Source organism: Schistocerca cancellata, chromosome 4, assembly GCF_023864275.1.
Source record: "Schistocerca cancellata isolate TAMUIC-IGC-003103 chromosome 4, iqSchCanc2.1, whole genome shotgun sequence".
Taxonomy (NCBI): Eukaryota; Metazoa; Arthropoda; class Insecta; order Orthoptera; family Acrididae; genus Schistocerca; species Schistocerca cancellata.
In genome coordinates this window covers 118,996,240-119,014,831 of record NC_064629.1, presented here as the reverse complement: position 1 = coordinate 119,014,831, position 18,592 = coordinate 118,996,240, and the positions used below count along the sequence as shown (strand labels likewise).

The following is an 18,592-nucleotide window of genomic DNA, read 5'->3' as shown; positions in this document are numbered from 1 at the left end:
TTATGTTCGAGTATAATGATTTTTCTGGAGACTAGAAATATACTCTGTAGGAATAAGCATGGGCTTCGAAAAAGACGATCGTGTGAAACCCAGCTCGCGCTATTCGCCCACGAGATGCAGAGAGCCATAGACACGGGTTCCCAGGTAGATGTCGTTTTTCTTGACTTCCGCAAGGCGTTTGATACAGTTCCCCACAGTCGTTTAATGAACAAAGTAAGAGCATATGGACTAACAGTCCAATTGTGTGATTGGATTGAAGAGTTCCTAGATAACAGAACGCAGCATATCATTCTCAATGGACAGAAGTCTCCCGAAGTAAGAGTGATTTCAGGTGTGCCGCAGGGGAGTGTCATAGGACCGTTGCTATTCACGATATACATAAATGACCTTGTGGATAACATCGGAAGTTCACCGAGGCTTTTTGCGGATGATGGTGTAGTATATCGAGAGGTTGTAACAATGGAAAATTGTACTGAAATGCAGGAGGATCTGCAACGAATTGACACATGGTGCAGGAATGGCAATTGAATCTCAATGTAGACAAGTGTAATGTGCTGAGAATACATAGAAAGAAAGATCCTTTATCATTTAGCTACAATATAGCAGATCAGCAACTGGAAGCAGTTAATTCCATAAATTATCTCGGAGTAGGCATTAGGTGTGACTTAAAATGGAATGACCATATAAAATTAATCGTTAGTAAAGCAGATGCCAGACTGAGATGCATTGGAAGAGTGCTAAGGAAATGCAATCCGAAAACAAAGCAAGTAGGTAACAGTCCGCTTGTTCGCCCACTGCATGAATACTGCTGACTGGTGTGGGATCCGTACCAGATAAGGTTGATAGAAGAGATAGAGAAGATCCGACGGAGAGCAGTGCACTTCGTTACAGGATCATTTAGTAATCGTGAAAGCGTTACAGAGATGATAGACAAACTCCAGTGGAAGACTCTGCAAGAGAGACGCTCAGGAGCTCGGTACGGGTTTTGTTGAAGTTTCGAGAACATACCTTCACCGAGGAGTCAAGCAGTATATTGCTCCCTACTACGTATATCTGACGAAGAGACCGTGAGGATAAAATCAGAGACATTTGAGCCCACACAGAGGCATACCGACAATCTTTCTTTCCACGAACAATACGAGACTGGAATAGAAGGGAGAACCGATAGAGGTACACAAAGTACCCTCCGCCACACACCGTCAGGTGGCTTGCGTAGTATGGATGTAGATGTAGATGTAGAAGAAGTGGAGGGGAGTCCAAATTAATGTAAGTTCGTGAGTTTAACAAGGTTACTGCCGCTCCTGTATCCACTTGCTTGTGCAGAACTGTACGAAAAACCATAACATCAATGAAAAGCTTGTTTGGCAGAACAGAAATAGCTGATACAATGTTTAGGTCTATATCTGCATCAGGATTCATCAGGATTGCTGTGCTGAATTTTTGCATTGCAAACAGAGGTAGTGTGACTTTTTTGTAGCAATATAGCAGGCAGCCCAGCGTTTTGAGCAGTCTGGGCACTCATGGTTAATGAAACAATAATAGCAACACAGGAGTGTGGAATGTTGCTGTTTACTGGCCTGTTTACTATGTTGGTATGGCTGCTGCTGGGAGTGAGGCTGACTGCCTTGACGCTGTGATCATGTGAACTATATGAATCATGGTGTTGAGAGAGAACTGGATTGCTGATACCTCACACCGTGACTCAATTTGGTTACCCACAGTTTGTGACACCACAAATGACTGTGAAATAGCTAAAACCTCAGAGAGGGATGGATTTTCACACTGTAGGACATGTTCTTGCACCTTATAATATGGAGGTAAATGAATAATAGCATTTCTCACCATCTGATCAGCATACACGTGTTTATGCACATTGGACACAAAATGACAACAATGACTTAACCCATGGAGTTCAGGTGCCCATGCTCAGTATGACTGATGTGGTTGCTTCCGGCAGTGGTAAAATTCACCCAATATGCATTAACATGAGTGCATTTACAGTAATATTTTGAAAGTAGTTCACACATTTGGTCAAAAGTTAAAGAAGACAGATCCTGCAAAGGGGCTAGTTGACATAGGACTTGAACATTTTTGGCAATATCCATGAAATTAACAAGGCATGACATAAAATAGTGCCAGTAATCCCAAAAACTTAAAACTGTTGTCACAGTTGTTTCTCGAGTGTGCCCCATTTTTCAACGGTCTCATCATATGTAAAAAATGGAGGCGGGTAAACCATGGAGGCTACGGAGGGTGAAACAACAGGTGAAACAGATGGAGGAGCATGCCAGCTAGACAAAACAAAAGCCTACAGTGGCTGCGATTGGTAATGCAATAGCATCTTGAATGATTCTTGCGGTTCCATCAACGAACATAAAATGTCCTCCGTAACACCATCAGTGATCATGAGAATAAACAGAGGACAAAACAAGAGTATAAATTTGAGTATAGAACAGGACTACACTTTTCATAAATCATGTTGTAAGTAGGTATCAGTACAAGACGACCAGCAGACAATGCAACTCTATTCCACAGAAGCATCAACAACTTGAACACAGTATTTAAGTAAGATCAAGAAGAAGCTGATTACATACACTAAGAACTGTACTGATGCACAAAGATAACTGATGTCAAGCATAGCTCAGAGAACACCAAACAAAGACAATGTGAACTGTTGTATGTCTGTCAAAGGTAAAAGTGGAACCAAAGGGCAAGGAAACAGACATCATTACACTGAATAAATGTGGACTACGAAGGATGAGTGGAAAAGAACAATTATCTTTATAGGTATTTGTGAATCATCTAAAGTAAGAAATTTTGTTTTAATGTGGATGGACAATGAAGAAAAAGAATTGGAAAGGAAAAAATGTTTTTAATAAGAATTTTATAATTACTTATCTCATTTTTATTTTCTTGTGTGAATGTGAGTATGGACCATGGACATTGATGCTAATATGAAACAGAATAATTTCTAAGTTGTTTGTAAATGTTTATAATCTGTGTTTTGAGCTAAAGAGAGTCTTAATTACGTTTTGCATAGGTGTTTTCTGTTCAGCTGCATAATACTTTTTTGTTAAGCTGCCCAAAAATTTTTATTTTGATATTTGACTGATTATGTCACTTTCAGGACTACATAAAATTACATAAACCATTACACTATTAAATATAACAATCTGTATTTGTCTATATCAAAGCTTAGTTTTGCTATATTCACAAAGTGTTTCAGAATATTTTCAGTATTAAGCAAAAATTGAACTAAGAGTGAAAATTTTAATAGCAAGACAATTTTTCAGTATATGTGATAATTACTTTTCATATAAATAGTTGTATTTCATATGGACACATATTCCAATGCATCATAAATGCATAGTATTTTGTGGTGGTGGTGGTGGTGGTGGTGATGGTGGTGGTGGGGATGGGAGGGGGGGGGGTGGGAGAATATTAAAACTACACTCCTGGAAATGGAAAAAAGAACACATTGACATCGGTGTTTCAGACCCACCATACTTGCTCCGGACACTGCGAGAGGGCTGTACAAGCAATGATCACACGCACGGCACAGCGGACACACCAGGAACCGCGGTGTTGGCCGTCGAATGGCGCTAGCTGCGCAGCATTTGTGCACCGCCGCCGTCAGTGTCAGCCAGTTTGCCGTGGCATATGGAGCTCCATCGCAGTCTTTAACACTGGTAGCATGCCGCGACAGCGTGAACGTGAACCGTATGTGCAGTTGACGGACTTTGAGCGAAGGCGTATAGTGGGCATGTGGGAGGCCGGGTGGACGTACCGCCGAATTGCTCAACACGTGGGGCGTGAGGTCTCCACAGTACATCGATGTTGTCGCCAGTGGTCGGCGGAAGGTGCACGTGCCCGTCGACCTGCGACCGAACCGCAGCGACGCACGGATGCACGCCAACACCGTAGGATCCTACGCAGTGCCGTATGGGACCGCACCGCCACTTCCCAGCAAATTAGGGACACTGTTGCTCCTGGGGTATCGGCGAGGACCATTCGCAACCGTCTCCATGAAGCTGGGCTACGGTCCCGCACACCGTTAGGCCGTCTTCCGCTCACGCCCCAACATCGTGCAGCCCGCCTCCAGTGGTGTCGCGACAGGCGTGAATGGAGGGACGAATGGAGACGTGTCGTCTTCAGTGATGAGAGTCGCTTCTGCCTTGGTGCCAATGATGGTCGTATGCGTGTTTGGCGCCGTGCAGGTGAGCGCCACAATCAGGACTGCATACGACCGAGGCACACAGGGCCAACACCCGGCATCATGGTGTGGGGAGCGATCTCCTACACTGGCCGTACACCACTGGCGATCGTCGAGGGGACACTGAATAGTGCACGGTACATCCAAACCGTCATCGAACCCATCGTTCTACCATTCCTAGACCGGCAAGGGAACTTGCTGTTCCAACAGGACAATGCACGTCCGCATGTATCCCGTGCCACCCAACGTGCTCTAGAAGGTGTAAGTCAACTACCCTGGCCAGCAAGATCTCCTGATCTGTCCCCCATTGAACATGTTTGGGACTGGATGAAGCGTCGTCTCACGCGGTCTGCACGTCCAGCACGAACGCTGGTCCAACTGAGGCGCCAGGTGGAAATGGCATGGCAAGCCATTCCACAGGACTACATCCAGCATCTCTACGATCGTCTCCATGGGAGAATAGCAGCCTGCATTGCTGCAAAAGGTGGATATACACTGTACTAGTGCCGACATTGTGCATGCTCTGTTGCCTGTGTCTATGTGCCTGTGGTTCTGTCAGTGTGATCATGTGATGTATCTGACCCCAGGAATGTGTCAATAAAGTTTCCCCTTCCTGGGACAATGAATTCACGGTGTTCTTATTTCAATTTCCAGGAGTGTAGATATGTAGTTAACTTTTATTCATAAAATATATTTGTTTCATTACTGCAAGTGTTAACTATGCCTTCTGCTATTAAGAATGAAGTATAGGACCTTTTTTACAATTCTAACAGATGCTACATGCTGCATTTCTTGTGCAGCGGTTGCTGTAGTTATTAGGTGATGTGCACCATCGCCAGTTGTAGTCTTTCTTCTTCTAATCTGAAATGAGTTTTTTTAAACTTATCACAGGGGATATCTTTTGTGTTACATACAAAAGTAAATTAATAAAGTTTACATGAACATCATTTGTATTATTTGTTTCGATGCAGCATGGTATATTTCGTCAAGCAGCAGTAAATCATGTTGCAGCTTTCAGGAGCCATTTTAGATAATAATTGTGGGGGTAGAACTACACTGAATTTGAGGTCCTTGTAAGATCTGCCAGTGGCCAGAAACCATAATGTAGCTAACAGCCGCTCGCTGCAGCTTGCAGCTTCTATGATGAGTCTATTTATTTTTTCAAATATGGTTTTATGACATTCAATAACCCTAAATCATGTTTAATCCATTTTTGAACAATTCCAAAAGTCATTAGGTCCCAGCGCCTTAAGTAACAGACTGCAGCTGCATTTCTCATTTTGTATTAGCCATTCGCTTGTCCACAGCTCTTGCTCAAATTTTATTTGTCTTATTAGGTGTGAAACAACAAGACAAATCCAAGTTTGTCTGTGTAATACCAAGCAGCATCTCATATAAGCTAACCTTAATGAGTGTAAGATAATCAATTCACAATCAGCCAAGGGAACAAGGTAGTGCTGTAATCACTGAGTGAAATTGGTTGGGATATGTGTAGGCTGAAAGAAAATTGGATGATTGGTTGGCTCATAAACTGGTGGTGTGTTGGGCACTTGGTGTCTGCTGCAGAGATTTTTTTTCTTTTTTTTTTGAAGACGCATACTACACATGGGCAGTTTGTTTTCACTTTTATTTATATGTTCTTTGTATCTTGTATTAAATTTTCGTCCTGTTTGTCTGTTGCAGGTAGACTGCATCTAGATACTGCTTGAGAATGAGCCATCACTCAAAGCCGTTAGGCGTAAATAAAGTATTAAAAAAGCATCTCCTGTGGATTATTATTACAGTAGTATGCATTTCATATAATTTGTTAAAGCTACAGAACAGTATATACAAGAAATATTCAATTTCTATATAGTTTGTTTAATCCTTAAATACATACATATGTGATATGTGTTAGTTACTCACACAAATTTAAGTTGTAGGGATTTGTGCTGAAAAGCTACATTATGTGTAGTTTCACTGAAACATCTATTACTCTCAATCTAGCCTCCTTCTGATTGTGTCTCCCTTGAAATTGCCCATGTAGAAAATAGAACATCTGTACATATTTATTATTAAATGTGGCTATATGATGTGGCTGTGAATTGCGGCAGGTTTCACTCAAAAATACAATCAGTGATGTGACTAAATACATTTAGTGTTCCAGAAAATGTTGTGAAAATAATTTTGCAGCACCGCTTTAACACTTTACAACAGAGAGTGATAAAAATGTATTACAATTTCTATACTTCGTTATCATGAGTTAAGGCCATTCTAAGTTAAAGGCACTGACTGCCTACAGCTTTGGCCACAATCAGCATTATTTGTATTGCATTTACTGAGTATTTTTTTGTCAATTGGAGCTTAAGCCTATCTGTAAAACTATATTCATTAAATTTGATAAATTGAGATATTTTTCCTTGTGCCTATGGAGCATTTAATTCATACCATGCAGACAAATTGTATTATTAAAAATGTTTTCTTCATGCAAAATTTTCACTCACTTCTGTGAAGCTGAATCATTCCCTTGTGATGCCTGCAGACACTATTCGGATGAAATACAACTCCTAACTATCTCAACATTGGTATTAACAACTGTTGCAACTGCTGTTCTGTTGGTCATGACAACTGGGTATTCTCTCTTATCATTAGCATTAACAGCTGTTGTAACTGCTGATCTGGTGTTCATGAGAACTGGATCTTGTGCACAGCTATCTGTTTGATGCTAATGTCAGTAACAATGGACATTCTTTTAATACCATATGAAATACAGAATCAAATTATCACTCTGATCAGAAACATAATGAGGTGATAGAAATTCTCTGGTGAGATAGATTAAGGACATAGCACATTTTAAGTGTTTCCACAAATTGGAAATTTGATTAAAAACAGAACAGTATTATGTAGCAAACAGGGTGCTGCATTAAAAAGACAACTGATAGAAATAGAGGTATGCAAGTTTACCAGATTTGGAAACTAATTACAGGAAAATGAGGCACTTATGGGAAATTGATAGAATAGCTGTGATAAAAATAGCTTTCCATTTGAAAAAGACGTTTTTACCAGGGATGGGGCTGGAGCAAGTGCAAGCAGGAGGGTGCATACAATAAGTTTTGCATCATAAGGTTATTATTAACTGCGAAGTAAGGAAGCAAAATAAAGAGGGACATAGCGTTTGTAAAGATATTTAAACGGCTAACAAAACTTATGATGAATGGCATGGGAGGGATATTGGGTAGGATAGAGCTAATTTTGGGGCATCGCTTCAGATAATTTCCCTGTTGGAGAAAATAGTTCTGACATACTTGGTTATGATAATCTTAAGTGTTAAGAGGTACACTTTTTTGCTTTTGTGGCTATTTTATTCTTTATTCTTTACAGCATGCATTTTTTGACAGGAGTGTCTGCATGAAGTTAGTGAACACAAGAGAAAATTATTTCCATGACTTACCAAACGGGAAAGCGCTGGTAGATAGGCACACACGTATGTGTGGATGGATATGTGTGTGTGCGAGTGTATACCTGTCCTGTTTTCCCCCTAAGGTAAGTCTTTCTGCTCCCGGGATTGGAATGACTCTTTACCCTCTCCCTTAAAACCCACATCCTTTCATCTTTCCCTCTCCTTCCCTCTTTCCTGACGAAGCAACCGGGGGTTGCGAAAGATCGAAATTTTGTGTGTGTGTTTTTTATTGTGCCTATCTACCAGCGCTTTCCCGTTTGGTAAGTCATGGAATCTTTGTTTTTAATGTATTTTTCCCATGTGGAATGTTTCTTTCTATATATATATATAGAAAGAAAGATGATGAGACTTACCAAACAAAAGCGCTGGCAGGTCGATAGACACACAAACAAACACACAAAATTCTATCCTTCGCAACCAACGGTTGCCTCGTCAGGAAAGAGGGAAGGAGAGGGAAAGACGAAAGGATTTGGGTTTTAAGGGAGAGGGTAAGGAGTCATTCCAATCCCGGGAGCGGAAAGATTTACCTTAGGGGGAAAAAAGGACAGGTACACACTCGCACACACACACATATCCATCCGCATATACACAGACACAAGCAGACATGTGTCCTTTTTTCCCGCTAAGGTAAGTCTTTCCGCTCCCGGGATTGGAATGACTCTTTACCCTCTCCCTTAAAACCCAAATCCTTTCGTCTTTCCCTCTCCTTCCCTCTTTCCTGACGAGGCAACCGTTGGTTGCGAAAGATAGAATTTTGTGTGTTTGTTTGTGTGTCTATCGACCTGCCAGCACTTTTGTTTGGTAAGTCTCATCATCTTTCTTTTTAGATATATTTTTTCCACGTGGAATGTTTCCCTCTATTATATATATATATATATATATATATATATATATATATATATATATATATATATATATATATATATATATATATATATATATATATAGTGCAAGATGGTACCTGTACAAAAGTGCTGTGACACAATGCTTGCCATAAAGCTGAAGTTTAATAGTCCACCATGTAAAAAGTGTCTGAAATGGATTGCAAGAGGAATTGTGAGTGTGAAATGCGTGAAAGGTACGCAAAAATGTACCTAAAATTTGTTAATTGAATTTTCTCATCTTGACAATACTGCAGAAGTGATCTATTTTACTTGCTACAAAAATTCAATAGCCTAGATCATATAAATATTTGTTTATTTAAAACAAAATGACTTTGCTGTCATCTTCAGGTCTTAACAAAAGATTTTTTTAAGAGTTACTGGATGGGTTTAACAAAAGGTTTCGAATGCTAGACATATTTTTTGATTTAACTAAGGTGTCTGATTGTGTTGATCACAAAATATTGCTCCAGAGGGAACTGATGACCTCAGATGTAAAGTCCCATAGTGCTTGGAGCCATATTGCTCCAGAAGTTGGACCATTACAGAATACTGGGAGTAGCTCACAATTGGTTCACCTCTTACTTTAGCAACAGACAATAAAAGGTCATTCTTCACATTGTTGAGAATGGCTGTGATGTGGGGTCTTAGTGGGATACGGTCAAGTAGGGGTGCCCCAGGGATCAGTGTTGGGGCCACTCCTGTTCCTTATTCATATATATGATATTCCCTCTAGTATTACGAGTAGCTCTACATTATTTCTTCTTGCTGATTACACTAGCTTGGTAGTAAAGGATGTTGTGTGCAACATTGGCTCAATTTCAAATAGTGCAGTTCATGGCCCAAGTTCATGGCTTGTTGAAAATAAACTAACGCTAAATCACAGTAAAACTATGTTTTTAGAGTTTCTAACACACAATTCAACAAAACCTGCCGTTTTAATTTCACAGAATGGGCTTATGATTAGTAAAACTGAACAGTTCAAATTTCTAGGTGTTCAGATGGATAGTAATCTGTCGTGGAAAGCCCACTTTCTGGATCTTGTTCAAAGACTTAATGGTGCCATTTTTACTTTTCGGAACGTACCTGAAGTGAGTGATCGTTCGACACGAAAATTAATTTACTTAGCTTATTTCCATTCGCTTATGTCATATGGTATTATATTTTGGGGTAACTCATCCCATTCTGAAAGGATATTTTTGGCTCAGAAATGGGTGATTCAGGCAATAAGTTGTGTAAGTTCATTTCTTGTTAACAATATATGTTATTTATAAGAATAAGCAGCTTTCACTCAGTTAATATTCGGCAGAAATCAAACCTGCATTTGGATCGGACTTCCTTAACTTTTGTGCTGAAAGGTGTGTAGTATACTGCTGCATCCATTTTCAATAAGCTACCCTTCTAATCTGTCGAGGAGTTCCTTGAAAAATTAAGCTGATTCTTGTTTTATTGTTGATTACATTTACTTAAACTTATGGACTGACTTTTTCCTGGTTCATAAACATTTTATTTTTATCTGTTATTACTTTTATGTTGTAATGTCATGTTTTGACACATTCTACGACCTTGGAGATTTGCTCCTCAATTTGGTCCTACAGAACTTGGCACATAATTAAATAAACAAATAAACCTGAAGATGATAGTAAAGTCTGTCAAAACTGGTTGTTTTAAATAAAGAAAAATTTATGTGACCTTGGTTGTTGAATGTTTTTAGTAAAATTTATTAGTGGGAATATTCACAGGGCTAGCTTAGATGGCTTGCAACTTACACCCATCATGGGTTTCCAGTGAAATTACTGAAGTGTGACACAGTGACATTAAAACATTAAATTAAGGATTAGCAGTGCTCAAGAGAGAAAATTTGACCCAAAACATAAAACAAATCGTTTTTGCAAGAAACCTAAAGTGATAGGTGATCATAACCATTAAAACAAGTAGACTGCTGCGTTTGATCATTCATATAATGATGACATTGCACCTACACAAGAAACTCCTGTGAAAGTTTCAAAATCTGAAAATAATACTAAATAGACGTGTGCAGCATATAATAAGAAAAAACGGACATTTCACAGTAATTAGAAAAATAAAAAATAATTTTGTCTTATACAAGATCCCCTGGTGAAAAATGTGGTAGTGCTGAATTCCTGAATAGACATTCACCCAGCTATCTGTGCACACAAGCTGAACAAACATTTCAAGAACATGTTAAGTTCATGGGATGCTTCAGAACATTAATTTAGCAACAGCTATAAAGGAGTCTTCATTCACAAAGATACTGGTTCTCTTGTCAGCAGAAGCAAAGATCAAATTGTGAAGCCTCAACAAATAAGCTCCTGAGTAGTAACTTTTCTGCTTAAATGGACTATGAGCACAAATTCTTAGTTAAATGTGTAAATTTCCGAATAACACATGAAACTAGTAAAGAATGATGTGGATGGTAAACACTATGTTGTAATAAAAATGGCAAGAGATAAATGCCATAAATAAAAAATAAAACATGCCTCAAAGTACTACATTAAAATATTCAATACCCCAGCAATAAGTGCATTTAATTACAGCACATACTAAGTGTGTAGAGTGCAGATGTGGTGTTTCTTACAAAATATGATGTGTCTCATAATTTAATTATTATGGTGAAAATCAAATACTACACTTTCTCCAGCAATTTCTGCTGAGCATACATTGAAGTGAGGAAAGGGGAAAAGGAGGGTTGTCATACATATATAGTAAAGATAATTTACAGTTCACAAAACTTGATTGTATTGCAGAACTTAGTGTACGAGTAATATTTGATGTATCAGCAATAAAATTAATTGTAAATAAAGTGCCCCTGGTTGTAATAGAGCTGTACAGATCTCACAGTTGTACAACTGACATCTTTTTACAAAACATGAAATAAATGATAGGTATTTTGTGTAAGAAATATAAGAATACAGAAATTATTTTAGCTTTTAAGTTAAATATAGACTTCTTAAATGACTCAAAATTTTTTGAGAACTTGAATTCCATACAGTGTAACCATAATTCATCAGACAGAGTTGGTAGACTGACTGCTTAGAGGCAGCTCTAGCTGTAGAGATCACATGTACATCAGTTTAGGTAACTGTACAGTGAATATAATAAATATTCATTTCTCTGATCACCCTATCCACGCAATTAAACCATGGGATAGTATGTAGTGATTTACTTGCATGGTCTGCCTTTCCCCACTCAGAATTAATTGAAAGCACTTACTCAGTTTTTCCATTCCATCACAACACCCTAGCAACCTTTATTTAACACCACAAAAATACATGTTTTGTACTGTACCACATCTGGGGCTGCAGTGAAAAATAGCTTATGCTTGCAGAACAATTGCTTCTTGTTCCACCTCTTCCCTTACTACATGTAAAACCAAGAAATAAGTAGCATTTTTGACATGTGAAGTGACTATATTTTTGTTCAGTGAACTTATCATTACAAGATTTTTAAGTGAAATTCATTCATATTTTCTGTAGAAGGTCATGATAATCTTATAAAATGTTTTTTACCTCTTTTAGTTATTACTGATTAATTCTTGGTAAGTGCTTAAAAGAAAATGACTGGGAATTTCTGTCTTATGACATGTCTATGGTTGTTTACCTAGCACTGTTTTGAGTTTCTTTGTTTTATATACAGCAGAAAATCAAATTAATAGTTGAACTTTTAACATATATATCACATAAAATATAAAACTGTTTCACAATATGATTTGCTGCAAGCTACACTTCAATTTTATCATCTTGACCATCTGAAAATGGCGTCTGATTTAAATTCTCCTGGAACACTTTATTCCTCAATAGATGCATGGCCAGGGAGAACTCATCACTGTCCAGCTGACCATCACTGTCAATATCAGATAGTTTCCATATTCTTCCAAGGACTCCATCAGGCAGGTCTGGGTTTCCAAACTCCTTCTTTGCTTCTGCTGTAACAATTTTTGATTTATTGATGTAATTTATTTACATAATAAACTGCATCAACAATACTTTAAAACATTTATTGCTAGTATAGACAGATCACCTATCACATGTAAAAGTATGACTTATCTGACACTAGAACTGTGTTCCTGTTATACCACTTCAAGCTCCAAGCAGATTGAAGAAACAAATCAAGGAAAGATAATTTGAGATTAACATAATTCATTTTGAAGACTGCCTGACAAGAAACTGAAGCACTTAGAAGACATAGTCAGATGTCAATAAAACTTTGTACATGTACACCCCATCAGCAACTATGAAAACGATTACAGCTGCAATTCACTGAGAGAGATAGAATGGTAACCAGAGTGCGTTAGTGTTGTTCATGTTTAGTGTTGTTACCAGGGCTGGTAGGGTATATAAAGGGTATACACAACATCAGATGTTGAGAAACATGGAGACACCACATCTATGTGTGAAACTGCTGACAGGGTTTCAAAGAGGCCTCAATCTGGGCCTTCATATGTCTTGCTGGTCGAATCATACAATATCAGATCTGTGGGGCATTCAGATGTGACAGTGGCCCAATGTTGGGCTATATGAGAATTTATTTGTTTATTTACACATCAAGCTCTGTAGGACCAAATTGAGGAGCAAATCTCCAAGGTCATGAAACGCATCAGTACATGAAATTACAATCTCAAAGTAATAGCAGATAAAAATAAAATTTTAAGAAGCCAAAAATATTCAAGCCATAAGTTTAAGTAAACGCAATAAACAATACAACACAAGAATAATCTCTATTCTTCAAGGAATGAATCGACAGAATAGAAGAAGTCCGTGGATTACTGCTAAGATTTCTGAATTTTTGTTGCAGATTATTGAAAATGGGTCCAACAGTATATTGCACACCTTTCTGCACAAAAGTTAAGTCAGATCCAATTGAAGGTTTGATCTCTGCCGAGTATTAAGTGAATGAAAGCTGCTTATTCTTGGAATAAGTTAATATTGTTAACAAGAAATGACAGTAAAGAATATATATATATATATATATATATATATATATATATATATATATATATATATTGAGAGGCCAATGTCAAAATAACCAGACTAGTGAATAGGGGTCGACAAGAGGTTTGGAAACTTACGCAACTTATTGCCTGAACCACCCATTTCTGAGCCAAAAATATCCTTTCAGAATGGGAAGAGTTACCCCAAAATACACTCCTGGAAACTGAAATAAGAACACCGTGAATTCATTGTCCCAGGAAGGGGAAACTTTATTGACACATTCCTGGGGTCAGATACATCACATGATCACACTGACAGAACCACAGGCACATAGACACAGGCAACAGAGCATGCACAATGTCGGCACTAGTACAGTGTATATCCACCTTTTGCAGCAATGCAGGCTGCTATTCTCCCATGGAGACGATCGTAGAGATGCTGGATGTAGTCCTGTGGAATGGCTTCCCATGCCATTTCCACCTGGCGCCTCAGTTGGACCAGCGTTCGTGCCGGACGTGCAGACCGCGTGAGACGACGCTTCATCCAGTCCCAAACATGCTCAATGGGGGACAGATCCGGAGATCTTGCTGGCCAGGGTAGTTGACTTACACCTTCTAGAGCACGTTGGGTGGCACGGGATACATGCGGACGTGAATTGTCCTGTTGGAACAGCAAGTTCCCTTGCCGGTCTAGGAATGGTAGAACGATGGGTTCGATGACGGTTTGGATGTACCGTGCACTATTCAGTGTCCCCTCGACGATCGCCAGTGGTGTACGGCCAGTGTAGGAGATCGCTCCCCACACAATGATGCCGGGTGTTGGCCCTGTGTGCCTCGGTCGTATGCAGTCCTGATTGTGGCGCTCACCTGCACGGCGCCAAACACGCATACGACCATCATTGGCACCAAGGCAGAAGCGACTCTCATCGCTGAAGACGACACGTCTCCATTCGTCCCTCCATTCACGCCTGTCGCGGCACCATTGGAGGTGGGCTGCACGATGTTGGGGCGTGAGCGGAAGACGGCCTAACGGTGTGCGGGACCGTAGCCCAGCTTCATGGAGACGGTTGCGAATGGTCCTCGCCGATACCCCAGGAGCAACAGTGTCCCTAATTTGCTGGGAAGTGGCGGTGCGGTCCCCTACGGCACTGCGTAGGATCCTACGGTCTTGGCGTGCATCCGTGCGTCGCTGCGGTCCGGTCGCAGGTCGACGGGCACGTGCACCTTCCGCCGACCACTGGCGACAACATCGATGTACTGTGGAGACCTCACGCCCCACGTGTTGAGCAATTTGGCGGTACGTCCACCCGGCCTCCCGCATGCCCACTATACGCCCTCGCTCAAAGTCCGTCAACTGCACATACGGTTCACGTCCACGCTGTCGCGGCATGCTACCAGTGTTAAAGACTGCGATGGAGCTCCGTATGCCACGGCAAACTGGCTGACACTTACGGCGGCGGTGCACAAATGCTGCGCAGCTAGCGCCATTCTACGGCCAACACCGCGGTTCCTGGTGTGTCCGCTGTGCCGTGCGTGTGATCATTGCTTGTACAGCCCTCTCGCAGTGTCCGGAGCAAGTATGGTGGGTCTGACACACCGGTGTCAATGTGTTCTTTTTTCCATTTCCAGGAGTGTATAATACCATATGACATAAGCGAATGAAAATAAGCAAAGTAACTTAATTTTCGTGTCGAATGATCACTCACTTCAGGTACCTCTCGAATAGTAAAAATGGCACCATTAAGTCTTTGAACAAGATCCTGAATGTGGGCTTTCCACGACAGATTACTATCCATCTGAACACCTAGAAATTTGAACTGTTCAGTTTCACTAATCATATGCCCATATTGTGAAATTAAAACGGCAGGTTTTGTTGAATTGTGTGTTAGAAACTCTAAAAACATAGTTTTCCTGTGATTTAGCGTCAGTTTATTTTCAATAAGCCATGAACTTGGGTCATGAACTGCACTATTTGAAACTGAGCCAATGTTGTACACAACATCCTTTAGTACCAAGCTAGTATCATCAGCAAGAAGAATTAATGTAGAGCTACTCGTAATACTGGAGGTAATATCATTTATATAAATAAGGAACAGGAGTGGCCCCAACACTGATCCCTGGGGCACCCCTACTTGACCGTATCCCTCTAAGACCCCACATCACAGCCATTCTCAACAATGTGAATAATGACATTTTATTGTCTGTTGCTAAAGTAAGAGGTGAACCAATTGTGAGCTACTCCCAGTATTCCGTAATAGTCCAACTTTTGGAGCAATATTTTGTGATCAACACAATCAAATGCCTTAGTTAGACAAAAAAAATATGTTTAGCCTTCGAAACCTTTTGTTTAACCCATCCTGTAGCTCACAGAGAAAAGAGAGTATAGCATTTTCAGTCGTTAAACGACCTCTAAAGCCTTTTCAATAACTTTAGCAAACACTGATAGCATAGAAATAGGTCTAAAATTGTCTACATTATCCCTTTCTTCCTTTTTATAAAGCGGCTTTACTACTGAGTACTACATTAATCGCTCATGAGCCTGACCATTCCTACAGGCAAAATTACAAATATGGCTAAATACAGGGCTAACATGTGCAGCACAGTACTTGAATATTCTGCCAAGCACTCCATCATATCCATGAGAGTCCTTAGTCTTCAGTGATTTAATTATCGCCCCAATGTCCCCCTTGTTTGTATCACAGAGGAGTATTTCCGACATCAGTCTCGGAAAGGCTTTTACCAACAGAGTTATATGATTCTTCCTGGCAGATTAAAACTGTGTGCCGGACCGAGACTCAAACTCGGGATCTTTGCCTTTCGTGGGCAAGTGCTCTACTGTCTGAGCTACCCATGCACGACTCATGCCTCGTCCTCACAGCTTTACATCCGCCAGTACCTCGTCTCCTACCTTCCAAAGCTTCCAAATCTTTGTTGGTGAGAATGACAGTGACCTGGAGAGTGATCCCATTCTTCCAATGTTTTAGAGAGGCGCAGTGGTGTTGCTGTTTGTGCCATGGTGTGTCGAGCCATTGTGTATGACTTCTGGTCATTGCTGGTAGGAAATGAGGAAATCTGACTGCACATTGGTACAACACGGACATCCCTTGTCCTCATACGATATCTCGATCAAATCTGACTTCACAGCGGTACATCGCAAACATCTTGTGTCTTCACATGTTACCACTTGTGGCGGAACAAGCTTTCTATCATTTGAGAGATACAGAGGCGAGCGGGTGTGCCGGGACTGCTACTAGTGCCACGTCACCATAACTCTCCTGTGTGTAGCATACAAACTATTACACTATAATGAAATTAAAAATTCAAGTAGCTTTTCCAAACTTTGTCAACATATACTTCAGTAAATTAATTTTAAAGTATTTAAATCTCAGAGTGATCAGATGACTATGTATCCGTAAGTACATCGTTTTAAGAAAAAAATAAGTGGCGCTAAATAATAGAGCTACCAAGCCAAAAATTGTTCAGAATGTGCAAATGTGTGTCAATTTCAACTGTTACAAGTCTCAACTTTATTGGAGCAATAATTTGGTCGAAATCGATGTTTTTACGAAAAATTGAACGAGCTAAATATTAGACTTAGAAAGATGAAAATTGGTATGAAGCGTCAGTTTGATATAAGAACCTTAACTATGTGACCCCATTAAGTTACCTCTAATAGTTTTCGAGTAAGTTACTGAAAACTAAATTTGGAACAAAAACGTCCTTATTTGTAATAGATTAAGTGTCATTTATATTAATGATAGAAAGTTATGATTACAGCAAAACAAAAAAAGGTTCAAATGGCTCTGAGCACTATGGGACTTAACAGCTATGGTCATCAGTCCCATAGAACTTAGAACTACTTAAACCTAACTAACCTAAGGACATCGCACAACACCCACTCATCACGAGGCAGAGAAAATCCCTGACCCCGCCGGGAATCGAACCCGGGAAGCGAGAACGCTACCACACGACCACGAGCTGCGGACATGATTACAGCACCTGATGAAACCCAATAAATAACAAAAGCTATAACAAATTTCAAGATATTTATGTAAATAACAATCAATACAAGGTCTCTTATAGTTGTAATTCAGAAGTCATCTTCTATTGTCAGTTCCATTCCAAAAATTCTAGCAGCCAAAGTTTAAATGCAGCCGAGCTGGAACTTTTTTCTGTAATTAAAGCAATCTTTACTCTATTCATATAAAAATTACGAAGATTGTAAATTGCTTCATGAGCGAGTTATTAAGTAAAATGTGTCACAGAAAGCGGCCATTTAGATGCTACTAGCTGGACATAGAGCAGTTGACGACAGATGTTCCCTTCAGTTTTACGCTGCTCCCATGTATAAATACGGCCAGAGAGGCAGTAGAGAGAGTGAGAATTATGGATGATGTGAAGAGTGCTATGTCGGCGGGCGCGGCTTCGTTCGCGCTTGCAGACGACTCAGTCAATTAACTCAGCGAGTGTGTTGGGCGGGGGCTTGCTCCCAATCACCGTAGGACGCGCTTTAGATGTAGGTGGGAGGCTGTTTTCCGGTGGTACCTGCCCCATGCACCACCAGTGCGAGCGAAAGCGCAAATGGCGCAGTTACAAGCTGCGCTGTCGTTTCAGAGTATTCTCCGACCACAGCTGTGCTCAGGTGAAAGTCTAACGTTCCTGGAGGGGTTAATCCCGGCCAGGCACCAGAGATTGAGGTGAACGCGACCGCGAGGGGACAACCCGACGCGGACATATCCTCGAGGAAGGGCCCTGCAGCACCTTCTGGGGAAATACCACTAAGAAGCCTGCCGCCTCAAAAAGCAAGGCGCGTAAGGTGCGCACAAAGAAGAAGCCCTCTGCCGTGTGCACGAAGGCTGCCAATGGCGACCTCCCCACGGAGGAGAGCTTTGAAGTGCTGAACAGGAAGCACACCACAAGGGCACCTGCGCTCACACAGTCACAGCCATTACCGACTGCAAACCGGTATGTCACATTCACTGACGCATCAACTGATGACAACAACACGAAACCAAGTAGACCAAAGAGGGCCGCACCTCCTACATCTACATCTACATTTATACTCCGCAAGCCACCCAACGGTGTGTGGCGGAGGGCACTTTACCTGC

The 18,592-nt window shown here is 40.5% G+C and overlaps 1 protein-coding gene across 2 annotated transcripts in view; it reads right to left on the bottom strand.

The window, feature by feature from the left end:
• Nucleotides 1-11,642: 11,642 nt before the first annotated feature.
• LOC126184317 (EH domain-containing protein 1-like) overlaps nucleotides 11,643-18,592 on the bottom strand; it is a 187,004-nt gene continuing 180,054 nt past the window's right edge. The window contains exon 7 of one of the 2 annotated variants that reach the window (XM_049926691.1): nucleotides 11,643-12,479. In XM_049926691.1, the coding sequence (XP_049782648.1) occupies nucleotides 12,274-12,479 (206 nt within the window). In that variant the 3' untranslated portion in view covers nucleotides 11,643-12,273. The remainder of the gene's footprint in view (nucleotides 12,480-18,592) is intronic. The other variant, XM_049926692.1, reaches the window with a different exon arrangement.